Genomic DNA, 23,491 nt, shown 5'->3' with positions numbered 1-23,491 from the left:
TTCAAAGTAGTTGAATGAGAAGGTGTCCAAACTTCTTTTGACTGCTACTGTAGGTGCAGTAGCAATTGCAAATACCACCATAATTGTACATGATTTATTGAATATATAAACAATTTATTGCACATGGGAATTTATTTTTTGATCAAAACAACTACATTTACAGATTGAAGGCAGTAAATTGTGTATTGTTGTTTTGGAAAGGAGATAAATTATTAATTTCCTGAACTCAAATCGTTTTTTAAACAAACAAGTGACGCCTTCAGCAGCTGTGTGACGAAATACTCTGACTCCATCTCTGGTCCTGATGACGGACCAACTGCATTCAAGCTTTGGCCAGTGACCTTTAAAACGTCACTAGTGATGAGAGAGTCAGGTTTTTTAAGGAGGGGTGGGTCGGATGATGACTGTGGTTAATACAAAACATATTTATTTTAATTGTAAAATGCATAAACGCCCTGTTGTCCCTAAACGTAACGGTGTGTTTCATACGAAGCCTTCACAGTCCGGAAGCAGCGGAATTTGGGAGCTTGGTCTGGCGCTGTGACGTCAAGCTAGACGCGCACAACCAGGAAGTAAAACAAGTCCAGCTCACAAAATAAAAGCCGTCAAGCATTGCCTTAAATCGCAGCTTTTATTTTGAAAGTTACAACCAGAAGTGTTTTTTTTTTTAGTTGTTGCTTGCTGTAGAAAGAGCAGCGGTTAAACGTTTGGTGTCACTGTCGGAAAACACTGGGACACAAACAAGACTGCACACCGTTACAGCAGAGATAAATCCCCGGGGGTGGTGGGGGGGAAAAGGCGGTGCAACGACGCCGGTGCATGCAGCAAGGTCGCCCGGTGAGATGGACGTCCGACATGGGGTGTAGACTCCTGCAGCGGGACTGAAGGTGAGAGCTCGTTTTTCTGCTATTCATTCATTTTTCTCCAGCTGGAACAGGTGTACGCTCAACAGCAATACAAGGACGCATTTCTCCTGCACTGTGGCTGCTGTTAGGATTAAAACTAACTTTAAAGTTGCAGGTGAAATGTAACCTGCAGGATTTCGGCCATGGTCTTGGCAGCTGGAATCAAATATTTATGCTCAAGATGGTATAACGTTACAGAATACAACTCGCATTATGTATGTATTAGTGTGGGCCTGTGTGTGAATAGTGCTGTGGTGGCAAAAAGCCTGGTCCCGTCCTCCTGTCAGGCGGATTCTGGCTGTCAGTGTAGTGATAGCTGATGGAGCCCCGGACATCATGGCACTCCTCTGTTTTTACACCGAGGCATTTCCCCCACAGCCCCTCCACAGTCAGGACAGGGAGAGGCAACCTTCAGCCTGCATCTTTACTATGGTACACAAGAGTTTAACCACAAGCACATTTAACCTAAATTCAGCCTATACAGGGACTGAGCAGTTCAAATGTAAATCCCTGTACATAAAATATGTAATACAACACAAATAATTATATTTAATAAACTGTGTATTTTCCATTCATTGGGTGATCCAACTGTGTTGTAATTTTCTTTTTTTTAGGCTGTAGTTTGTGGTGTTTTTTGTATTTTTTATATTTATTTTGTTATTATTCTCACTTTTCTCTACTGATATGGAAAAGTGGTGGGAAATGATTGCATATGAAAACTAGAGGGTTGCACACAGTGAAGTGTAGATCTCCACCAGGTGTGTCTGCAACGACCACTGCCGTTTTGTGTGATTGGATGAATACGACCCACAATTGGCTAAACCCGCCGTCTAGACAACGTTTGGCTTTGAGGCAATCAGAGATGAATGCAGGTAATCTGCTTAAAGTCGTCGTATAGGACAGGTCATACTATCTTGCCAAAACCAAATAAGCTCACCATGCTGCCTTCCAGCTTATCAGCGGCTGAGTTTCGGCGAGGCACTGCAGTGTGTTTACTGGTAGTTTCATTAGCTGTTAGCCAAACACACTGCAAACTAATATCACCTCACTGTGGGTGATCGGGGGTCAGAGATGCATTTAGATGTGTTGTCACTTGAGGCCCCTACCAGCTGGGGGTCGGTTAATAGCAGTGAGTGAGGAGTCAGCAGGCAGTCAATGGCTGTATAATAAAAACAGGTAATAAAAGGTGTTTTGAGAAAGTCACCACAACCACGAGAGGTCCCTGAGGATGCAGCCATAACTGGTCACTCAAAATATTATAACGCTTGCTGCAGCAGAAAGCGAGATTAGCCGTGGACAGACGCAGAGGTGCACACTCACTTACTCACTCACGGAGGCGCTTGATCCTGCTCGCTGAGATCATAACAACAGTTAAATTGCCGGGCCAAAGCAGGATTTCTAAGCTGATAAAGAAATTGATATTTAAGAGTTTTAAAAGATCTTTCGTAAGATATTCCTATTTAATTTTACATTAACACCTACCATAAACAAACTGTTTAAATATGGATCCCTAAATGTATTTATTTTCATGATATGTACTGAGCAGGACATTTCAGTTTTGAAATATAAACTTGTTTTGTGCTGTCTGCTATACAATTTATGTCATGACGTTCTGTTTCTAAACTACGTCAATCATCTATTCAATTTCTATACTGCAATTTCTTGTTGCATATCTGTTGACTAATAAACTGATATCGATATATCTGAGATTAGCTAATATCGGCTGATATATCCGCCCAGTGAATTCATCCATCAGGCTTGAGTAAACTGTGTAGAAATATTTACTGCAAAGATGTTCAATTGCAAATTTAAGCAAAATTTTATTTTTTTGCAATAACAGAAGTATGTAATCACCTTTCTTTCCTCATTAAAATCAATAAAGTTTTGCCACTTTTGAATTCGCCATTACCACTTAATACCAGCTAGTGGTTGCCGGGGTTACGTTTTTTAGGCTTGTTTCTAAAAAGTGTGCCACCTTTTCAAATGGGTGTATTTACTTTTTACGGCACACACAACTTTACGTGAAGCCCATTAAAACACTTTTCCTGAAAGAGAAAAGTGTTTTACTGCTCCCACCGAGTCCCCCGTAAAGTTCCCTCATAACTTACCCAGACTCTTCAGAGTCCACAAGAACCTTGTTTTTCAGGCCTCTTTGTGGTTTCCTTTCAGTTGCTGCAGGCATGTTAGTATACAGCGGAGATGTAAAGGGGTTTCAGTACTGGCACCTCTTTTCAAAAGTCAGCGTGACAATTTAATTAATCTAGCCCAGAGGAGAGAAGCTGAGCTGAACTTCCACGGTGTAGGTTTCAAGCTCCTATTAAAAGCTCTCTTTTTGGAAGGCAATCTGTTAAAAGTTTGTTAAAACTCTGCAGGTCAGAGTGGGACTAGACAAGAGTTTAGAGTGTCCTAAGGGTGTGAATCATTTGATAAAACGGTGAAAGGTCAGAGAGGAGAGGCATCGTGAGATCACACTGAGGTGTTGACGGCATAAAATATGAAGCGAGAACAGAGGACCAGACTGAACGAGCTCTATCAAACTGACCTGAGCGGCCCTGTAATCCCAAACAGACCAAAATAACCAGCGGAGAGCTGCACATTATTGCTGCTGTTATGAGGCCGCTGGAAACAGCTGTGTGAGGCAGGTTTAAGATCGCAGCCTTTCATTATGTTCAGGTAGCATGTTTGTCAGGAGTGTGCGTCCTGCAGGAATGCAGAGTCCGATTATGTTGACACTGCTTTAGTCCATCGGTGAAGTGCTATTTGAAGCAGTTATTATGCAAATGTACAGTAGTCTAATAATGTGGCTTGCAAATAGAGGAATGGTGACTTTGCAAGCAAATATTGTGTTCTCCTATTTGGGATTATAATCTAGAATTCTAGTTAAATGAAATATGCTATATAAATAAAGAAAATCAAGCTTTATTTTTTTTCAGTCTGGTTACATATAAAACTAGAAAGGTGCCCTTAGTAAAGTGCAGATCTCTGCCAGGTGTGTCTGCAACTACACTGCTGATATATTCAATTCAATGAATACAACCCAAAATTGACTAATCCCCCCGTCTAGATGTGTAGTGCAGTGTGTATTTTTTTTCTCACACATCTCACACAACAGATGCGTTGTCATAGTGATCTATGCTGATGTCAAGACCGGTTCTGTGCAGGTGCTCATCTCAAGTTAATGCCAAAGGCCCAACTGCGACTGGATGCGTTTATTTAGAACCCCCCCCCTTACTGTGTCTTTGGAAACAGTCAGCAGAGTGTGTACTGCTAGTTCCCTCAGCAGCTAGCTGATAGCCAAACACACCATTCAAACCACTGAAAGTGCATAAACTGTTTTCCCCCACTGTGGCTGTGTGCAAAATTGTATACTAACGTACTTTTCTTGCTAAGTGTGACTTTAAATTGAGCATACTGCGTTCACACTGCATTGTATGGACATTTTGTGTAGGTAAGAAATGCCAGGTTGTATTCTACATTAGCAATAATTTTAAGTATGAGACTTGATGCCTTGCTTTTTTGGTTCCTTGAGACCGGCGGTCAGACTAGTGAGGTTTTAATCCAGGCTAAAACCTGTTGATATGTCACTTTATTAGGTTTAAATATGTTTCATGCCAGAAAGTAACCGTTTAGATTCCCAGTATGCGGTCAGTTTATTTATATAACATCTAAAAGGACATTTCCTGCCATTGTTTTTGAAGATGTGAGAGCTGCTGGCGGGGTCCTTTGAAACTGGCCCGGCTGTCTGTTGAGCAAACATCAAAAAAAGGTTATGATAATTTGATTATTATCTGAAAGAAAAAAAATCCCCCTTTTTTGTTTTTTACAAGATGTACTGCGCAAATAGTAAAACTCACAAACCCAACATCCCATATTTTTTTAATGTAAACCAAATGATGGCCTACAGTCAGCCTCCTTTCGGAGGTCATGCCTGGATTTCGTGCCAGCAGACTTCCTGTCTGGGGCCTGGCATCAGGAAGTGGGGTGCCTGCCTAATCAGGCAGAGGTAAACATGCCCTCTGAGGAAAAAGGAGGGAACATTCCCCTGCCGGAGTGGGGAGCATATGTCGATGTTCTGCCAACATGAAAACAAGGTTACACACATGAAGTGGGTCCAAATATACGGATCCACATGTCAAAGCAAAGAGAAAAGAAAATGAATCAATGAGTTCTATGTGTTCGTTGTGATCGAACAGGAGAAAGAAAAAAAAAAACAGAAGAGTTTGATTCTACTTCCTTTTATTGTTCTTTGAGCCTGAAAGTAAGATTACTTTGAGTCTTTTTCAAAGAAGGAAGCCTTCAAAAGAACTGTGTCTGTTTCGCTGGATTTAACGTTTGTCTCATCAATGGAGACTTTCTCTCTGAAGCAGACAAGTGGCAACACTGGTGGTGTGACATGCTGATCCCAGTTCAGTGCTGCTGTTGAGGACATCTGTTGGATTCTGTTATCTGACAGGAATTTCACACGGATGGAGTGCAGTGTGTTTGCACATGGCTGTGTGTGTGTGTGTGTGTGTGTGTGTGTGTGTGTGTGTGTGTGTGTGTGTGTGTGTGTGTGTGTGTGTGTGTGTGTGTGTGTGTGTGTGTGTGTGTGTGTGTGTGTGTGTGTGTGTGTGTGTGTGTGTGTGTGTGTGTGTGTGTGTGTGTTTGTTTACAGAAGGTGGGACCTGTTTGGTTACACACTGTATCCACAGATCCTGTGAATATGTTTGTGTTAGTAGGTGCAGGCGTCTGCTAAGAAAATGTGCCATAAAGAAATGCTGAACGGGTACAGAGGGTAAAGGGGGTTGTTGGGTGGAGCGCTGCAGAGAGGACACTGCAGTAAATACAGGGACAGTGAAGTGTAGGTTATGTGCAGTCCTCTCCTGTCCTTAAAATACAAACCTGACTGTCATGTTTCCTTTTTGTCTTCTCTTATGTCCCCCACCCTTTGCTTTTCCTGCTCTTTAAAACTCCCTTTTCTGCTCCCGAATATTCAGACGATGGGCCCAGTGTCCCGGTGCCTGAGGAGATGTCTCTGGGTCGGCTCCTGCGACGTGCCTCCTCCAAGGCCTCCGACCTCCTGACCTTTAACCCCGGGGCGGGGGGCTCATCGCTGCGCTCGGGCTTGGATGGCGAGATCATCTTCTCCAAAAATAATGTTTGCGTGCACCCTGCAGAGCCGCTGCCCGGCCTCGCCGAGCACCACCCAGGTTAGGCTGGACCGGTGTTGAAAGTGTCTTTCCTGCTGCGTGTCTGTGTGGTGGGAATGGAGATGTGGAGAGAAACGGTCTGACCAGCTTTCCCGTCAGCTAAGTTATTGATGCAGGGTTCTCGCGGATCCTTGAAAAGTCTTAAAAGTCTGTAATTTGATTTTTTTAATTGTGCCACATCCCTGTTATAGGTCATGAAGGGGATAAATCATTTGATGTACTGATTATAAGTTCCGAGTGCAGTGATAATGTCACAATCCCTCACCAGCGTCACACTTATACAGAATTACTAATCCATTTCAACTAGCATATGCTATTGTACTTGAAGTATAAATGTATAGTGCCTTTTTAACAACAAGGTAATTCAGACTACTTAACATAAGACATAAAAGGCATTAAGACAAGATATGAAAGAAACACAAGGCGATGTAAAAGACGAATAAATAATGTTTAAAACCAGTAAAATTAAATAGAAGATAAATATAGAATAAAAAACCCACTTAAGTTCATACCAGGCTTCCCGCTACAAATATACAGGAGAATGGGTTCGCTTATTATTTGACCAAAATATGTCAACATAAAACATGATTCAAGCTTTTTCTAAAAGCGAAGATTAAAAAGGCGTCTGAAACACATTGCATATTAACAGCTGTTCACCAGATGTCCTGCTGTCAGCACTATACAGGCTTTTATAGAGCGTGTCACTGTTACTACTGTATAACTATAAACACACAATACACCTCCTTTTACTAAGACCGCTGTAACACAGACTAAAACATTTTTACTTTGGTCTACTAGCCTTGTTCATGTATCAGGAGAATGTTTGGTTCTGACCTAATGGTTTAATAATGTCAGCATTAGTGGCCTGTGTTGCTAGTTTACATTTTTTACTCGCCCTGGCATGAAACAAATAGCATTTCCTTAAATTCTCCTTCTCTTATCTTATGTGTGTGTGTGTGTGTGTGTGTGTGTGTGTGTGTGTGTGTGTGTGTGTGTGTGTGTGTGTGTGTGTGTGTGTGTGTGTGTGTGTGTGTGTGTGTGTGTGTGTTCCAAGGTAGTAACTGGCCTTTCAGGGTGTGTCCTCATCTCTTTGTGTGTTTGATCTCCTCTCAGGTTTCATGTTTGTCTTTGTGTTGCAGCTTCCTGCAACTTATAAAAAAAAGATTTGTCATTACCTTTTATGTTACCTGGATTTCCCCCCCAACATGATTATTTATTGGTCCGTGGTTTATGTCGCCCCCTGCAGGCTACCTGTGCGTCCACACGGAGAAGGATGAGAGCCTAGGCACCACTCTGATTCTGACCTGGGTGCCCAACTCCCGCATCCAGAAGCAGGACGAGGAGGCGTTGCGCTACATCACACCGGAGAGCTCCCCTGTACGCAGGAACGCACGGCGACGAGGCCGACGGTGGGAAAGACATTTCTTAAAATGTGTATCCTCAAGGTCTTTAAAAAGTCTTGGTGTGTTATTATAACACAGATTGTATATAAGAAGTGGATGTAGTCACCTTGACATCACCCATTAGTTTGTGGACGGTTTGAAGCATTGAGTTCGTCATTTTGGATGTCGCCATCTTGCTTTTTGCAACCAGAAGTGACATGAGAGGGTGTAGTTGGTACTGTTAGTACTGTTAGTAACTGATTGCTGGATAAGATCATTTTAAGAAACAAAAATGTTACATTTATTTTTTATTAACTTATAACACACTGTAAAAGGGTTAAAGTTGTAGTACGGGACATACAGGACAGCGCCGTGGTAGAGAAAGTAGATATTGAGACCATAAACTAATGATTACAATGTTTAATGAGGTCATTATTAAAGAGAGAAGTGGAGTAATTTTCATCCTAGACTTTTAAACAATCTGACTTATAGAAAGTTTCGATCACTTCTGCTATGGCTTCACTTTTCAGATCCGGAGTTTGCTGCCTCTGTTATAATGATAATAAAAGTCAGATCTATTAAAGAACACTCCTTAAGATATTTCTTATTAAAAAAGGCCTGAGGTTAAAGTGTCACGCTGAGATTCGAAACATATCCGATAAAGTGTGCAGCTGCATATCAGTATTAGTATGATACTGATGGTGTTTTAAATCCACCTTCCGCTCCAGACCCCACTCCCGTCCCCCAGCAGCCCAGGAGGAAGATGAGGATGAGGAGAGGAACATCACCACCAGCAGCACCTCCGCAGAGAACCACAGCCTTGCTGCAGAGGCAGGAGCGGATCCCTCCTCACACCAGCAGCAGCTGCCCTCGGCGGGGGAGGAAGGCGACGAGGGCTCCTGTGAGCTGTCGGACGAAGTGAGTCGGGACAGCACCATGGGATCGGACTCGGACACGTTCTCCTCCCCGTTCTGCCTGTCGCCCGTCAGTGAGGCCCTCTGTGAATGCAGCGGCTCCGTCTTCCTGGACAGTGAAAGCAGGTTAGTTAGTAGGTTGGAATGGGCTCCGTTCATGATCTGTAGTGGGTGTTTTTTTTTTTTTACACGGCACAGTTACGTTTATTCTTTATTTTATTCTTACAGCAGTGTGAATATTTTTTTATTTTTTTTATAGTCCTCTCCCACATTAACACACAAAATTGGGTGGTTTTGACACCCTGGTAGCCAAATAGTTAATTCCACCTGGGACATTTGTTTTCTCTCTCTCACCTAAATTCCTGTCTGCCTTTCTAGCTTTTCAGTGACGAACAATTGTAGTGTTTTTATTGCTCTGAAATGGTCAGAAAATTCTTAATTGTAGGTGAGAGCACCTTTAATCAGGCTGCCTTTTCATTGGTAATTCAATGTGGTCATTTTTTTACTGTTGTTTATCAAACATCCAGCAATTGATGCTTGGGAGAGTTTACTTTCAGGACTGTTATTCCTATTTGCCTGTGCCATTTTTCCCATGCTTTCTTTACATTAGAATTTGGATGACAACACTTAATAATTTGACAGTTTTTTGTAAGTCATGCGCCAGCATTTGAGGCAACAACTATCTGGTGTCACTGCACCGCTTTAAGTTGCTTTGGAGATTCATTCAAGTGCCACATTAGCTCAGGTGGAGCTCGAAAAAGGATGCTGACAGCTGTATTTTGTGACGGCATCGCCTTGCCTCCAGCATGAAGTTTATTTAATATGCAGTGATCTCTCATTTGGGATCTGGTCTGAAGGCTTTTGGGTTTTCATTGTGCTCAATGCCACTTAAGTTCAAGAGCAGAGCCGGTTCTGTCAAATATAAAAGCATTTGTGGCACTAAGTAGTTCCATATCATTTACTGTAATTGTTTTTAAAAAGATATAATAACAGTCATTGGACGGCCATTGTTAAAGATGACACATGCTGCAGATTGCTGTTCAGCTTAATAGAGCTTAATTGTGCGGCAGCTTTTGTAATTGCTGTGGAAGACAATTACAGAAGCAGCCATACATAATGAGGTAGACGAGATAGCAGAAACACAACATGAAGAAATGTGTGAGACAAACGGGGCCGTAGCCATCATTTTATAAATATTAAGGTCGAAGCCTAACTAATTGCCCCCCCCAGCTCAGCAATTAGGGTTTAGCATTTTATATATTTAATGTATAAGAGCAGAATGATTTGAGGGCTGACCAATATTACGGCAAAAGTGTTCTTAAAATGAATCTCCAGGCCTGTATTGATGACCTAGATGGAATTAAATAAAATACCTTATAACTTTGATTAATTAGGGATGCACTGATCTGACTTTTACACTCCCAATACGGATACCTGGCATTTGGGTATTGGTCACAATCGAGTGCTGATCCAATACCAGTGTTTAATTAATGAGCAGTATTCCTGCCATGAAGACATCGGTGTGAAAACATTTTTCCTTCACCATGATTTGTGTAAACACTAAACATGTTTGTAAGCCAAAGAAGATTTAGAGACTGCAGCATCTAGTTTTTGTGTGGTAAAGCATCTGGGCACCTACAGGGATTTCATGGTGCATTCAGGTGTACCTCGTAAACTCTGAGAAACACAAGCTGTTGTTGTAAATTACCCTCCTGCCATCTAGTCGATCTCCTTTGTGTTGTTTACCAGTTTGATCCCAATTTACTGGTAAAATAAATTGTTACATATTAAATTAATTATTTAAATTTGACAATATTGCTTAGTCATAGTCTGTCAGTGCTGAAAAAAGATAAATAAAAAATGTAATTGAATTACAACCTTTAAATCGAAGTCAACCAATCATGAATTTGAAGAATCGTGACACCCCTACAAACATGCACATAGATTTAAAATGTACTGAATTGTTTAAATTAATGGTATCTGATACCCGATCCATCTATTTGAGTTAGCATCAGGCCGATATCAGTATAAGTGTATCTCTATGCATTATTAAAAACGTATTTCTACATGGAAAAAAAATCCTATAAAATTATGCCGTTGTTTTTGTTTTTTTTAAGTTCGTACCACGGCTCTTTTTCAAACCAGTATTGAGAAAAACTGTCAAACTAGTAGCTTATGTTCTAAATAACAAAAAAGAATTCTAGTAAGATTTGATCAAACATTCAACAGTCTCTCATTAAGGTGTCATAGTTATTGATGCAAAGTTGCTTTTGTTGGTCTGAAAGCAATGAAATTTAAATATATTCGGGTAAAAACATGGAATCAGCCTGCAAAATACTCACTGTATGTGGGTTGTTATGTAAACTTCCCTCTTGTTGCTTAAAAAAACCCCAAATAATTACCCAGAGGACATGGCCTCATTGCAAAGCTGATCTGTAGTGAGGACAGACCAAATCAGAGAAAAGTTCAAAATAATTTAAACAGATTTAGGGACTAAAGAAGAAATATAAATTATCTGAGTGTGCTGTAAAATTATTTAAGGATGTGTGTGTTTGTTGTAGAGTGAATGCCCTGTCTATCTGTGTGTTATTCCTGCAGTCCCTTCATTCCTACAATTGTTATATATAAATGTACTCAAATACTACAAAGACACAGTTGATATTCTATGTGGAATTTATGAAACTGTCCCATAAGTTTTGTGTCTGCCCATAATGTCAGCATTTTTCAACTGATACACTCAGAATTACACGCTGTCATAGCTAAATGTGTAGCACAGTAATGCAGATGGTCATTTGTTACAAGTCACTATTTGTTAAAAAGGTACATTCAGTTACCCTAAACTGCCACAAGGTGGAGCCAAACAAAAATAATTATTTGCGTGAGTGATAGTTTACACTCTGAGGCCACATGGGGGCTTCCTGCACTATAGCTGAGTGCAGCCATTGGAAGGGAAATCAGGTAAGATGACTTCTAGTAGAGTGCATGAAATGTTATCAAAAACCAAGATGGGCTCATTCTCTTAAAGCTGCTCTCAATCTGAAAGTCTTACAATGTCACAGATGGCCCCAAAACAGGTCCCCAAATCCTAAAAACCCATAACCTCATGGGCTTCCAGAGACTTCTCTCTAACCAAGCGAGCCATCTGGACAGTGATTGTGTTGCTGCTTTTTCGGACCTCACGACCGCTCGACTTTTATGATTCCCTCCGTGGTCGTTTCCTCACGCAGCTATTTGGCCGTTCTTGTTGCCCAGAATGTGTGGGCCTGTGTATGTGTATGTGTATGTATGTGTGTGTGTGTGTGTGTGTGTGTGTGTGTGTGTGTGTGTGTAGGCCTTTTTTTAACCGCTCTCAGACCCCAGGCTTGCTGTAAGTGCAGTCAGTGTGTGACTTGGCAGCGCCCTCTGTTTCACAGCTTCTAACCTTCACTCCGGCCTTCTCTTCCTCCATTCCTCGTTGGTGTTAGCGTCTCTCCTCAGCTCAGCTCTTCTCTGCCTGTTTTCACTTCGTCTCTCCGTCCCTTCCTTCCACAATTTATTTTGCATCCTCTCCTCTTGCTCATTCCCTCTCTCTGTTTTTCTCAATATTGTTTCATTCTGTGTTGCCCACCTCTCAAATATCTTGCCCTCCCTCCCCTCTCACCCCTCTCACCCCTTCCCCTTACCAAAGCCTGTGTGAAGCCCTTTGATTCCCAGTGCTCCCGGGGTTGTTGTGCTGGGCTGAATGTCAGCTCTCCGGATTAGAGGACTGAAGAGAGTGGAGCAGCAGCCAAAACCCTGGAACCCACTCAATCTCTCTTTCTCTCTCTCTTGCTTTAATTGACACTGTTAAGGGGCCAGGAACTGGAAACATGTCACTTGGAATCATTCAAAGAGAAAGAACCGCGTATGGGAGAGCGAGAGCAGATGAAAAGGGGGGGAGGAGACAGAGGAGAGTGGTGGGAGAGGGCGAAAAGAGAGAAATCCACAGCAATCTATGTCAAGCCTCTTAACAAGTTCCTTTAAAGTTTAACAGTAGTTTATATAAACCGCTGTTGACTGTCAATGTGCACTGCCCTCTTTAGGCTTCTCTTGCAGAGCTTTAGCATGTGATCATGTCTGAGATAAGTGGTTTCCAATGTTTTGGCTTGTGACGCCTTAAGAAACAATTATTTATCTCTGGTTACGTGTGTGTGTGTGTGTGTGTAGCAGTCTTGAACACAGTTTTATTCCTATTTAATCATTTTTAGGGTTCTGAAGAGGTATTTTATTAATGTAATTGTTTTTCCTTTTTATCATTTATTGGACCTGTCCTTGGAAGTTTTCATGTATTGTTTTACAACATTACAGTTCAGAACAAATCAAATATACACATTTTTTCGCATATTTTTTGGAGGTATTGGCTGTAGAGATGTTTTCTCTAATATAGTTTAACAATTCGGCTTTTGGTGCTCAAAGCTCCAAAAAAGTCAACAGCAATGTTACTTTCCAGAAATCATGACTTGATTACTCAAGATGTAGGAACTATTTTCTTTTAACCATAGTTCCTGCATGAAGCTGCTCACAACAAGAGTTGTTATAGATGTATTTTTTGGTAATATGACTAAGTGGGAAGAGGGAACATTTGTTTATTGATTTGAGGCTTAACTATCCCTTAAAGTAGAAGTACATTTTAATATGGGTTTTTTTTGACAGTGATCAACAGAAAAAGACCCTTTAATGTCAAAGTGAAAACTGATCTCTGCAGTAGTACTCTAAATGCTTTACAAATAGAAAATACTAAATTATTTAAATGGAGATCCCCTGGGTGTAGTCAATGAGTTTGAACTGTTTGCAGATTAGAAAAAGTGGTGTGAATACTGTTTATAGGCACTGAAATAATCTCGGATCGTCACTTAAATGTGTGCTGTTTTGGTTCTGGGATTAATAAAATACCCCATGAGTCATAAATAAGACAAACTTCAAACTGTACTGACCATTTTCCACTGTTGGCACTGCAGAGAGCTCCCCCCTTCACTATTCGCCCTCCCACGTCTCTCCAGGGATTAGCTGAAGGGCCTGGGAGTCCCTGCAGGCCTCTAGCACTTGGTCCTGGTTCTCAGGGTGACCTGGCAGCACCTTCCCTCGGGGTAAAGCCTTGTGTATGTGGAGAGAGGTGTTATGAAGGGCCTCGGGGCAGTTTTGATCTCACCCTGGTCTGGTGGGACACACTGGTGGCATCAGCCTGACTCCATCAAAACACCTTGTTTACATAACGTACTCTCTCTCTGCACAGTTTATGGCTCGGCTGCCGCCTGCATTAACGGCCTTACAGCACATGACCGGCATCAGGCCGTTGACGCTGACAGACGTTGTTAATCTCTCGCTGAGTTCAACGCTTGAATGCAGCACAGCGGTGGATCCATGCTATAAAGCCAAGAATCATGTGCTTTCTCACTACATTTTCCATGGTTTGTGCACTTTTATTTATATGAGGAGAAGCGTTTTTTTTACTGAAAGCGTGCAAGAAGACTGATGGAAATGTGTGCTGTAAATGGGCTCATACGCCTTGTTAACAACCCGAGCTTGACCGTCATAGGATTTATGAAAAAGCGAGTACAGTAGCCCTTTTTAAAGTATATTTCTGATCGCTTCACTTCCTTACCAGAGCTGTCTGTGCCTCTCTCCCCGTCTCCTTGTAGTCCACAGTCTGGTTTGTGGCGTGATACATGAGACAGAGAGCAGTAAATCACTAGATAGCGGAGGAAACTGTGCAGCTTGGATTGATCAGCCTTGTTATTTTCCCATCTGCTTACGGGGAAATGATTAGCCGGACATGATTGATTCAGGGTGTAATAGATTAGACCTGGACCGCCTCCCTCGTAGTACAAAGTACTACCAACATGCCACTTGTGTTCACCTGTAACAATGGTGGAAATAGATACGGTTTTTTGGGTCATTTTTTTCCCCTAAATTTGTGGGGTACTTTTAAATTCACACATTCATTTATACAAAAGAGATAAACAGTTCTTGTTGCATTATTTCTATTATAATCAAAGATATAGAATTAACTACATTTTTAAAATTCTTGTTTTAATTATTTAAATAAATGTGTGTGAGTGGTGTGAGTGAGGAAGCAAATAACTTCATGTAGATGTCTGCTTCTCAAGTGTCAGTGGGTTTAACACATTTCTGTTTCTCAGCGTTAGTAGGTCCTGAGACGTGTTTGAGAGTGCATTATGGTCATTAGCTATGGTCTCTGTGTGTGTGTGTGTGTGTGTGTGTGTGTGTGTGTGTGTGTGTGTGTGTGTGTGTGTGTGTGTGTGTGTGTGTGTGTGTGTGTGTGTGTGTGTGTGTGTGTGTGTGTGTGTGTGTGTGTGAAGAGAAAGACATTGAACATGCCAGCCAATGATTCTTATGATTGAAACACTTGTGTGTGTTTTCTGTGGTGCAAGAAGAGGACTTTTATCTGTTTTATCTGTTTTTCGTGTTTCTCTGACATAAATGTGGAGTGTGTGTGTGTGTGTGTGTGTGTGTGTGTGTCCTCCTGCAGCAGAGGAACCCTCGGCTCAGGTTTCAGTGCCGGGAACAACACTGGCCATGGGGGAATGACAGGGGAAATTGGACGGCAGACAGTGTGATTTGTGTTTGTACAGATTTCCTTGTGTGTGTGTGTGTGTGTGTGTGTGTGTGTGTGTGTGTGTGTGTGTGTGTGTGTGTGTGTGTGTGTGTGTGTGTGTGTGTGTGTGTGTGTGTGTGTGTGTGTGTGTGTGTGTGTGTGTGTGTGTGTCCTCAGAAGCCTCCATGCATTCCTCCCATTCTCCGCCTCTTGGTTGAACCATACAGAGACACAAACAACAGGGCTGGACTATATGTCTGCACAATGCTCGCTGCTGCTAGCCGTCTACACGAAATGTTTTATTGATGTTCCAAGTGGTTTTTAATAAGAGGCACACAAAAAAGTGGAGATTTTTATCTAGAAGGGATAAAAGTCTCATTCCTTTGATTTCATGGAAATTATGACTCAATTCCCTTCAGCACAATCAAGTCCCCCAAAAAATGATTTTGTCTTTCTTATTTTGCCAGGGAGCTGTGCGAGGAGTCCATGACCTACTCCGCAAGCTCCGCCTCCAGCCTGGACAGCCACGCCCCCTCAGAGAGCGGCGGCAATTCTCATGGCCTGCGGTGGGAGGAGCAGCAAAAGGTGCTGGCTCTGGAGCAGTTGTGCGGCGTTTTCAGGGTGGACCTGGGTCACATGCGGTCTTTGAGACTCTTCTTCTGGTCAGTGGGGAGTGCAAAGGTCACAGGGAGGTCATGGCCTTGTCGAACTACTGTGCAATGCCTCACTGTGTGTGTGTGTGTGTGTGTGTGTGTGTGTGTGTGTGTGTGTGTGTGTGTGTGTGTGTGTGTGTGTGTGTGTGTGTGTGTGTGTGTGTGTTGTAGGTTCCAGGACTGTTTTGTTTTATGATTAAAAAAAGTGGAAAATAAGCTTTGAGATATGATTAGAAATACGTTAAGGAGTGAAAAATGATTTATTCCTGCTTTAATAAACACATTTTTTTGTGAATCTTAATTTCTTGTCCTTTTTGTGATGTGGTTTAGCGATGAGGCGTGTACCAGTGGCCAGCTGGTGATTGCCAGCCGAGAGAGCCAATATAAGATTCTCCACTTCCATCACGCCGGCCTGGACAAGCTGGCTGAGGTCTTCCAACAGTGGAAGTGTTGCAGGGAAACGCAGCTTAAAGACCAGGTCGGGTTACAATCCAAAATCCTGTTTGGCATCCATAGTTTTATTGAGAAACAAAGACATTTGTCAGATTTTTTTTTTCCCCTGGTTTTTCTCCTCAAATGTTGGTTCTGTGCCCACATTTTTTAGCTCAATTGATTCTCTTTCCATTAGGTGTCTGATGAGAAATCCTGCATGCAGTTTTCCATCCAGAGGCCCACCCTGCCGTCCGCTGAGACTCACCCAGAGGAGAAGCTTTATCGGCGTCTGGATGTCACCACCTGGCTACGTCACCTCAACCACAACGGGCAGGTGGAGGAGGAGTATAAGCTACGTAAGGTATGTGACTGTATTTACAATCCCGTTTTGAATAGTCTCACGCGATGCTTTCCACAAAGTTAAGTTTTAGATTTTCCTGCATTTTTTTTTTTTCTCTCGATCACACGTACTGAAAGTCATTTTGAAAGTGAAGCCCACAGTGGTTAACTCTCAGTTTGAATCAGCACCTCCAGTGTTTACCTAAAGAGAGGGTTGGTCTTGAGCAATGTCCCCCTGTGAGTCATTTGAGTTCTCTGAGTTGACTCAGTTGAAGGTTTACCATCTTACTGAAATGACTGGAATGGCAGTTAGAATGTGACGAAAATCCATTTCCTCTGTAAACATGCAAATGCAGGAACAGAAGAGCACTGTTTTTGCTGGACATACAGATTATTCAGTGGGTTTTTTTTTTTTTCTTAGTTTTGCAGCGTCTTGCAACACTAATAAAATATTTGTATACTGTAGTTCAGTGAGACGATGGTTAAGGGCAGACTTTGTTATCTACACCACTGTTTAAACACAGTTTGATATGTTCTCAGAACAGGAGTGACCCCTCGCTGTGTGCTTTTGTGCTCACTGTGTTTGTTCACCTCCCCACTTTTTTTGCCAGGCCATCTTCTTCGGCGGTATCGACCCATCCATCCGTGGCGAGGTGTGGCCCTTCCTGCTGCACTATTACAGCTATGACTCCACCTCTCAGGAGAGGGAGGCCTGGAGACTGCAAAAACGCTCCCACTATCATGACATCCAGCAGAGAAGGTGGGGAACAGGGCAGAAAGAAGAAGATATGTGTGTTTGTCTGATTTCCTGACTGCTAACTGATAACATCTGTTCCACGAAATTAAAGTTATTTGACGTTCCGGAAATTAAATCGTTTTTAAAAAAAAAAAAAAAAAAAAAAAGTCTGACCACGACGCAGCAGATCAGCTGTCAGGTGGCTGCAGTATCGGCTGCCAAGCGCTCAGTGAGTCAAACATTAAACCATATGTGAGTGTGTTGTGGTTTCGCATCACAGGCGCTGAGCAATCAATAGGCACAATCAGGCAAGTGTTAAGGGGAGGTGCCGGGTGTGAAATAAAAGGTGTCTGGAGGGAAAACATGTCAGCAGTTATCAGATCATACTCACCGCTCGGAAGGAAAAACACACAAACACACACACACACATGCATGCATATCCCTCTTTATTCGTCTCCACCCCTTAACCCAAAGGTTGAGTGCACATATTTTCACACGTTCCACCGCTTTGTCTGTAATGAATATGATAATTTGACAGGTTTCATCTGTATGGCCTATTAACATTTCGAGTGCGTCAGAAGGTCTTATCGAAGTCAGGTAATTAGAGCCCCTTGTTCTGACTCTGATGTGGATTCCTTTAAAGACCCTTTGACTAGAGCAGCCTCTGGGGCCACTGGTTGATCATTAGGAGCAAGGAGACATGTCTGTGGTTTGGTTCCTTGTCTCCTAACCGTGTGTCCCTCCCTCGGCTGTGATAACTAAGCAGCTGCAAATGGGAAGCGATGCAGCTGTAACAACTGCAGATGTAGATCAGCTGGCAGTGAGGGGAAAAAGAGACAGAGAAGAATATTTAGGATATTTAGGATATATGATATGATTTGAAATCACAGACAACAGCCTTTTTTCTTTCGCTGAATAAATGTATTGGTTTACTACAATGATGAAGAACATAAATGCTAAACAAAAAAATGACATACACACACAGAAAACATAAAAAAACACATCTTTTGAGTTAATATTGTCATACATAAGCTAGATTTCGACATCACATATTATAGAGTTGGTTGGATAGATTTTCTCCATGTATTGCATGAAGAATATCCATATTGTTTGACCTTTTAGATATTCTTTGTTGCACTCAAATGCTGCTGGTTATGTTTAAGGTTTGTTTGCAAGTTTTTGTTCGTGATACATTTGGAATTTGTCATGTTAAAAGCTGCATGCTTAATATAAGAAGATGTCCTCTCTGGCTGGTTTGAAGAGAAAGTGCTTGTATTTCCTTTTTTTTTTGGTGTACCACTGACTAAAATTAAAAAAAGCTTTATTTTGGATTCAGATTTGTGGAAGACAAAAGGAAGTTCACTTCTCTCTGTCTTTGTTCATAGTACATGTTCATGTACCTTCAGATATGTTGCTGGATATGTAGCTCGAACCAGGGATTTTTGCTTGAAAAATACCTTGAAATTTATAGATTATCAAAATAATTGCTTATTAACTTTCTGTTGATCAACTAATTGCTTAACTGTCTCCGGTTTAAACATATTTCAAAGAAGAATCTCTCATGTGAAGGAAATGGAGCTTGTTTTATGTTAGAAACACCGTGTCATTGTTTGTATTTTGTTCTCTTTAGTTTTTATGGAGATTTGTGAACTTTCAAGGCCTATCTAGGGTCGGACATTGCAAACTAATTAAGTCTACAAATGCTGTGGTAGTTGGCATTGGTGCATGCTGTATAATGTCCCTATAAGAGTAAACATGAAATAAAATGAATGTCAGATCCAGGGCAGGAACGATTATGTCACTGTTAAATATTCCTATGTAAACACAGCTTTATTTTTGCTTAACCATACCAGTCGCAGACATATAAAGAGATGAAAACTCCTGAGTTGTATCCTCCAGAGAGAAAGATAAGAAAGGTAGTTGGGGAGGGTCCAACCAGACTAACACACGGCACTGAAACTAAACAGTTGCATGGCGTTGCATCAGGCTCACTATTCCTGGTGGGGCCACATGGAAAACAAACAGTGTTAATTAAATCCCCTCTGCTTGTTAGGACTTGGGTACATTAGTGCCACACACAGAGTACATTACTAATATATTCCCTAACATTTAGAGGGATAGATTGGGGTTTTATGGTTGTGGTATTATCCTCAGCGGAGTACTTGACGTTGAAATACCCCTTTAGTCCACTGCTTGCCCACCCCCACATTCTTTAATTCATTTGCAGCTAACCATTAGCGATTTACACCAGAGTAACATTTGAGGTGAAGATTATTTTATAACACTTTATTTCTTTTTAAGACATCCTAATTACCTTAATTTCCTTAGAGATCGTGTAGGAAAACTTTCTTAAACTTTCTTTTAAATCTGTCATGATTGACTCTGTAAACTTATCTTGTTTAAGAAAACAACAACTGTGGTTTCTTTATTTTTTTTGCTTGTATCTCATTTTTCCATTTCCGCTTGTTGTTTGTGTGTATTTTTCAGATTATCCATGAGCCCAGAGGAGCACAGCGAGTTCTGGAGAAAGGTCCAGTTCACAGTGGACAAAGACGTGGTGAGAACAGACCGCAGCAACCACTTCTTCAGAGGAGAGAACAACCCAAATGTGGAGATCATGAGGTCAGACTACTTTCTTTTTTCTGTCTTCATTTTTCCCCCTCCCTCTCCAGATCTCTATCTCTGTCTCTTTCGCTTTCACCTCAATTCATCCTTATCATTCCCATTCCTCAGCCCAACGCCCAGGCGTACCTACTCATTTCATATTCTGTACCCTGGGGGAGCCACAAATGAGTTTCATGCTTTATTGACTCTGACTAAGCCGTCGGAGCACTTTTGATGCATACTCAGAGCTAATGGCTTTCTAAACGAGGAGCAAGAGGATTTAAATAGCATATTAGTTTAGTGACTCTCATCGAGGCTTCTGGTATTTGTCAAGGTATTATGTCTTATGCAGCGTCTGGAGCATGCTGATCCCAGACGCTGCTCATGTCCAGATGCACGGCGCTTATCTCGTCCTCGGTCCCCCATCTCACATCTATTGTACCAGTGTGTCGCAAATAACTTCTATGGGTCATTGGGTCTAAGGGTTACATTTTATTTTCGAGACTTCTTATCATTTTTGTCTTTCATTTTCTAAATGTATAACCACTGCAAAATCTGCTTCCCAAAAAACCCCCTTCATCCTCATATTTTTTCCAAATGACATCTATTTTTGCTATAAATAGTTCACTGATAACAATAAAAAAAAAAAAGTCCTCAGGGTTTTCTCCTTTGTTTTACAATCCTCACTAATGCATGAGGACTGCCAGGGAAGTTTACTTCAAAGTAGTACCCATATACAAAAAAAAAAGGGGAAAAAAAGCAAGAAAGATCATTAATTAGCTCCCTGGTTACCAGAGGGGTTGGCATAGCAACAGCTTAAGCAGGGCTTGTCATGTTTTTCTGGGCATTTCCAGTGATGCTGAAACACATGTTGGATCATTCAGTGTTTGGGCGGGACCACACTTTTTAGTGGTTTGGCTGGGCGGCAGAGTCGTGAACATTTCGCTCTAAGAGACACAAAAAAAACAACTGTTCATGTCACTGTATTGCTTTATGATATTAGATCTTCTGTTTTCTGCTCGTTGCTGTTCTCGACCCAGGCGGACTCTGCTCAACTATGCAGTGTTCAATCCAGACATGGGCTACTGTCAGGGCATGTCTGACCTGGTGGCCCCCCTGCTCACTGAGATCCAGGACGAAAGCGACACCTTCTGGTGCTTCGTCGGTCTCATGGAGAACACCATCTTCATCAGCTCGCCGCGTGACGAAGACATGGAGAGGCAGCTGGTAGGATGTTTGTGTGTTTGTCTTTGAGTCAGGAAAATGTCAGATTGTATCATAGAACTGGAAAAAAACTGGAATTATGCTTCTGCGGCGATACACATGAAGGAAACAGAATACTCATGATGGTCAATTAGCTTCGGAAAATGACATCATTTTACTGTAATGCAGCATCAAAAAAGGGAAAAAACATACTAATGCCATATTACGATATTCAAATATCTATCTAGTCTCATAACATATATATATATATATATATATATATATATATATATATATATATATATATATATATATATATATACAATACCTGTTTATACTGTCTAGCCCTATATGTACTTTACCTTGTGTGTAGCCCGGAGAAGCATAATCCCAGCCTGAGAATATAAAACTTTCTCGAGAAAAAGTTTGATTATGTTTATAAGACAGTGTGTGCCCTCTCTGATCCACCTCCAGATGTACCTGCGGGAGCTGCTGCGTCTCATGCTGCCTCGCTTCCACCAGCACCTGACCAGGCTGGGGGAGGACGGCCTCCAGCTGCTCTTCTGCCACCGCTGGATCCTGCTCTGCTTCAAACGAGAGTTCCCCGACACCGAGGCTCTGCGCATGTGGGAGGCCTGCTGGGCGCACTATCAGGTCAGGGCAAAGTCCGAGAGACTCCTTTTGCATACACAAGTTTGTAGGAAAAACTTTGAGTCAATGAGTGCAAAGAGGCGCAGGGCTGTATTCTGTCTCACTACAGCTCTACATTTATGATCGGATTCAACATCGTCTGTAATAAAAATAGATTCCATGTTATCCCTTTTAAGCTTGTCACCACAGACTATTGTAATCCACCTAAGTACCTATTAAATGTAACATTACATCTTGGTTTTGAAGGGTTTAATGATTTATATTCAACAGTGATCCTTTTAGTTAAGATTCAACCTATAATAAAATCCCACATTTTGATTTAGTTAACTTTTAATTGATACATTTAAATAATTCCTAAAAGCCTCACAGATCTATGGATATAGATTGTACAAAGTAAGAGAACTGTTAACAATAGTTTAAAGATGCCAGATAGGAATCTGTTTAGACCTGCTTGATGTTCTGATCTACACCTACAGGTTTTCAAACAAGGCCTTCATTTACTTCCCTCTTTAAGCTTCAATTTCCAGATATAATTAGCATTTCCCTTGACCTCGGTTTCACTGTAAATTATCATTTTGTCCGTATCTGTTCTCTGTCTTTCCTTGCTCTGTGGTGACCTTCAAATTGCACCCTGCAGCAAGGGTGCAACTAAATACAGAGATGTGAGACCTTGTGTTATCAGGGCCTAAAAAAACCAGCAAATATTCATGCATTTAAAGTAAAAACCTGCTCACTAATCTCTTTCCATTTCTGCATAGACGGACTACTTCCACCTGTTCCTGTGTGTGGCCATCATTGTTCTCTATGGGGAGGATGTGACAGAACAGCAGCTCGCCACAGACCAAATGTTGCTCCACTTCAGCAACCTCTCCATGCACATGAATGGAGAACTGGTGCTACGCAAGGTACGCGGCAGCAAACTCTCTTTATGTCACCTGTGTACACCCAAAGTGAATGGTTATCCATTCATCTTAAAGTATTTGAATAATCGCTGGTTTACGATCACGCTCAGGAATTCCTCAACAGACTGCCGCAGTACATTTAATTCAAATCGGTGTCGTGTTTGCATGAAGTAGCCCGGCCCGATGCTGCAGCACAGCAGCTCTGACATACTGTAACCTGCCCACAGAGGCCCTGAGGTGCTCAATGTGATGCTGCCGTGCCATGCAGAGGATTTATGATCTGCATCCCTGCTACTGTGTTTGTGCCTGAGTCCTCATGTTTATGGATGCTGTGTTAGCACTGCTGCAACCACAGGCAGTGAGTTCATTTTAGCATGCAGAGGACGTAGCTCCTGTTGTTGTTGCCTGAGATTTTGTATCCGATGCACGCCGGCTTTTTTAGCTTTAGGTACCAGACTGCAACACTGACCTTGACATTGTTTTTTTTTACACGAGTCACAGGTATTCATTGATTTTAATGTTTTTACACACTATTCTGCATTCCTTGACTTTTTTTCTTGTCAAATCAAAGTTATTTTCATTCTTTCATATATTATAATTCATAATGCCACTTTTGCCCTGCTCCTCCAGGCCCGCAGCCTTCTCTACCAGTTCCGCCTGCTACCCAGAATCCCCTGCAGCCTCCATGACCTTTGTAAACTGTGCGGCCCGGGGATGTGGGACAGCCGCTACATCCCCACTGTGGAGTGTTCTGGTGAACACCCGGACTCGCAGAGCTGCCCCTATGGAGGCACCTCCACCCCCAGCCCTCCTCCCCCTCCCTGTCCTCCTCACCAAACCCCACCCCCACGCCTCCACCAGAGGGCAAGAAAGGCTCCAAAACCCGGGATATTTTCACCTTCCGGAAACAGTCCTGAGGATAAAGGCTATGGGGAGCTTTGCTGGTCTTGGCTCACATTGGCAAATGTTTTGAATCCATCTCCTGGATTCCTGAACTACTCGCCGCA

At 42.0% G+C, this 23,491-nt stretch overlaps 1 protein-coding gene and 1 long non-coding RNA gene across 3 annotated transcripts; one reads left to right on the top strand and one right to left on the bottom strand.

Annotated features, from left to right (window-relative positions):
- Positions 1 to 797: 797 nt before the first annotated feature.
- Positions 798 to 23,491, top strand: tbc1d16 (TBC1 domain family, member 16). The gene is given in 14 exon segments (XM_054608295.1): positions 798 to 887; positions 5,882 to 6,094; positions 7,341 to 7,503; positions 8,205 to 8,516; positions 15,432 to 15,626; positions 15,948 to 16,095; positions 16,246 to 16,410; positions 17,000 to 17,148; positions 19,612 to 19,746; positions 20,769 to 20,955; positions 21,406 to 21,585; positions 22,341 to 22,487; positions 23,115 to 23,280; positions 23,283 to 23,491. Coding segments are annotated over 13 exon segments (2,247 nt in total). The 5' UTR covers positions 798 to 887; positions 5,882 to 5,913; the 3' UTR covers positions 23,402 to 23,491.
- LOC129099123 (uncharacterized) lies at positions 17,564 to 21,497 on the bottom strand. 2 transcript variants are annotated; one of them, XR_008531619.1, is made up of 3 exons: positions 21,412 to 21,497; positions 20,521 to 20,675; positions 17,564 to 17,938 (listed from the first exon to the last, which is right to left on the bottom strand). It is a non-coding gene; the product is annotated as an uncharacterized LOC129099123 (long non-coding RNA). The 2 variants fall into 2 exon arrangements; XR_008531620.1 differs by having other exon boundaries at positions 21,294 to 21,491.

Source organism: Anoplopoma fimbria, chromosome 11, assembly GCF_027596085.1.
Source record: "Anoplopoma fimbria isolate UVic2021 breed Golden Eagle Sablefish chromosome 11, Afim_UVic_2022, whole genome shotgun sequence".
NCBI lineage: Eukaryota > Metazoa > Chordata > Actinopteri > Perciformes > Anoplopomatidae > Anoplopoma > Anoplopoma fimbria.
This window is presented reverse-complemented; position numbering and strand designations above follow the sequence as displayed.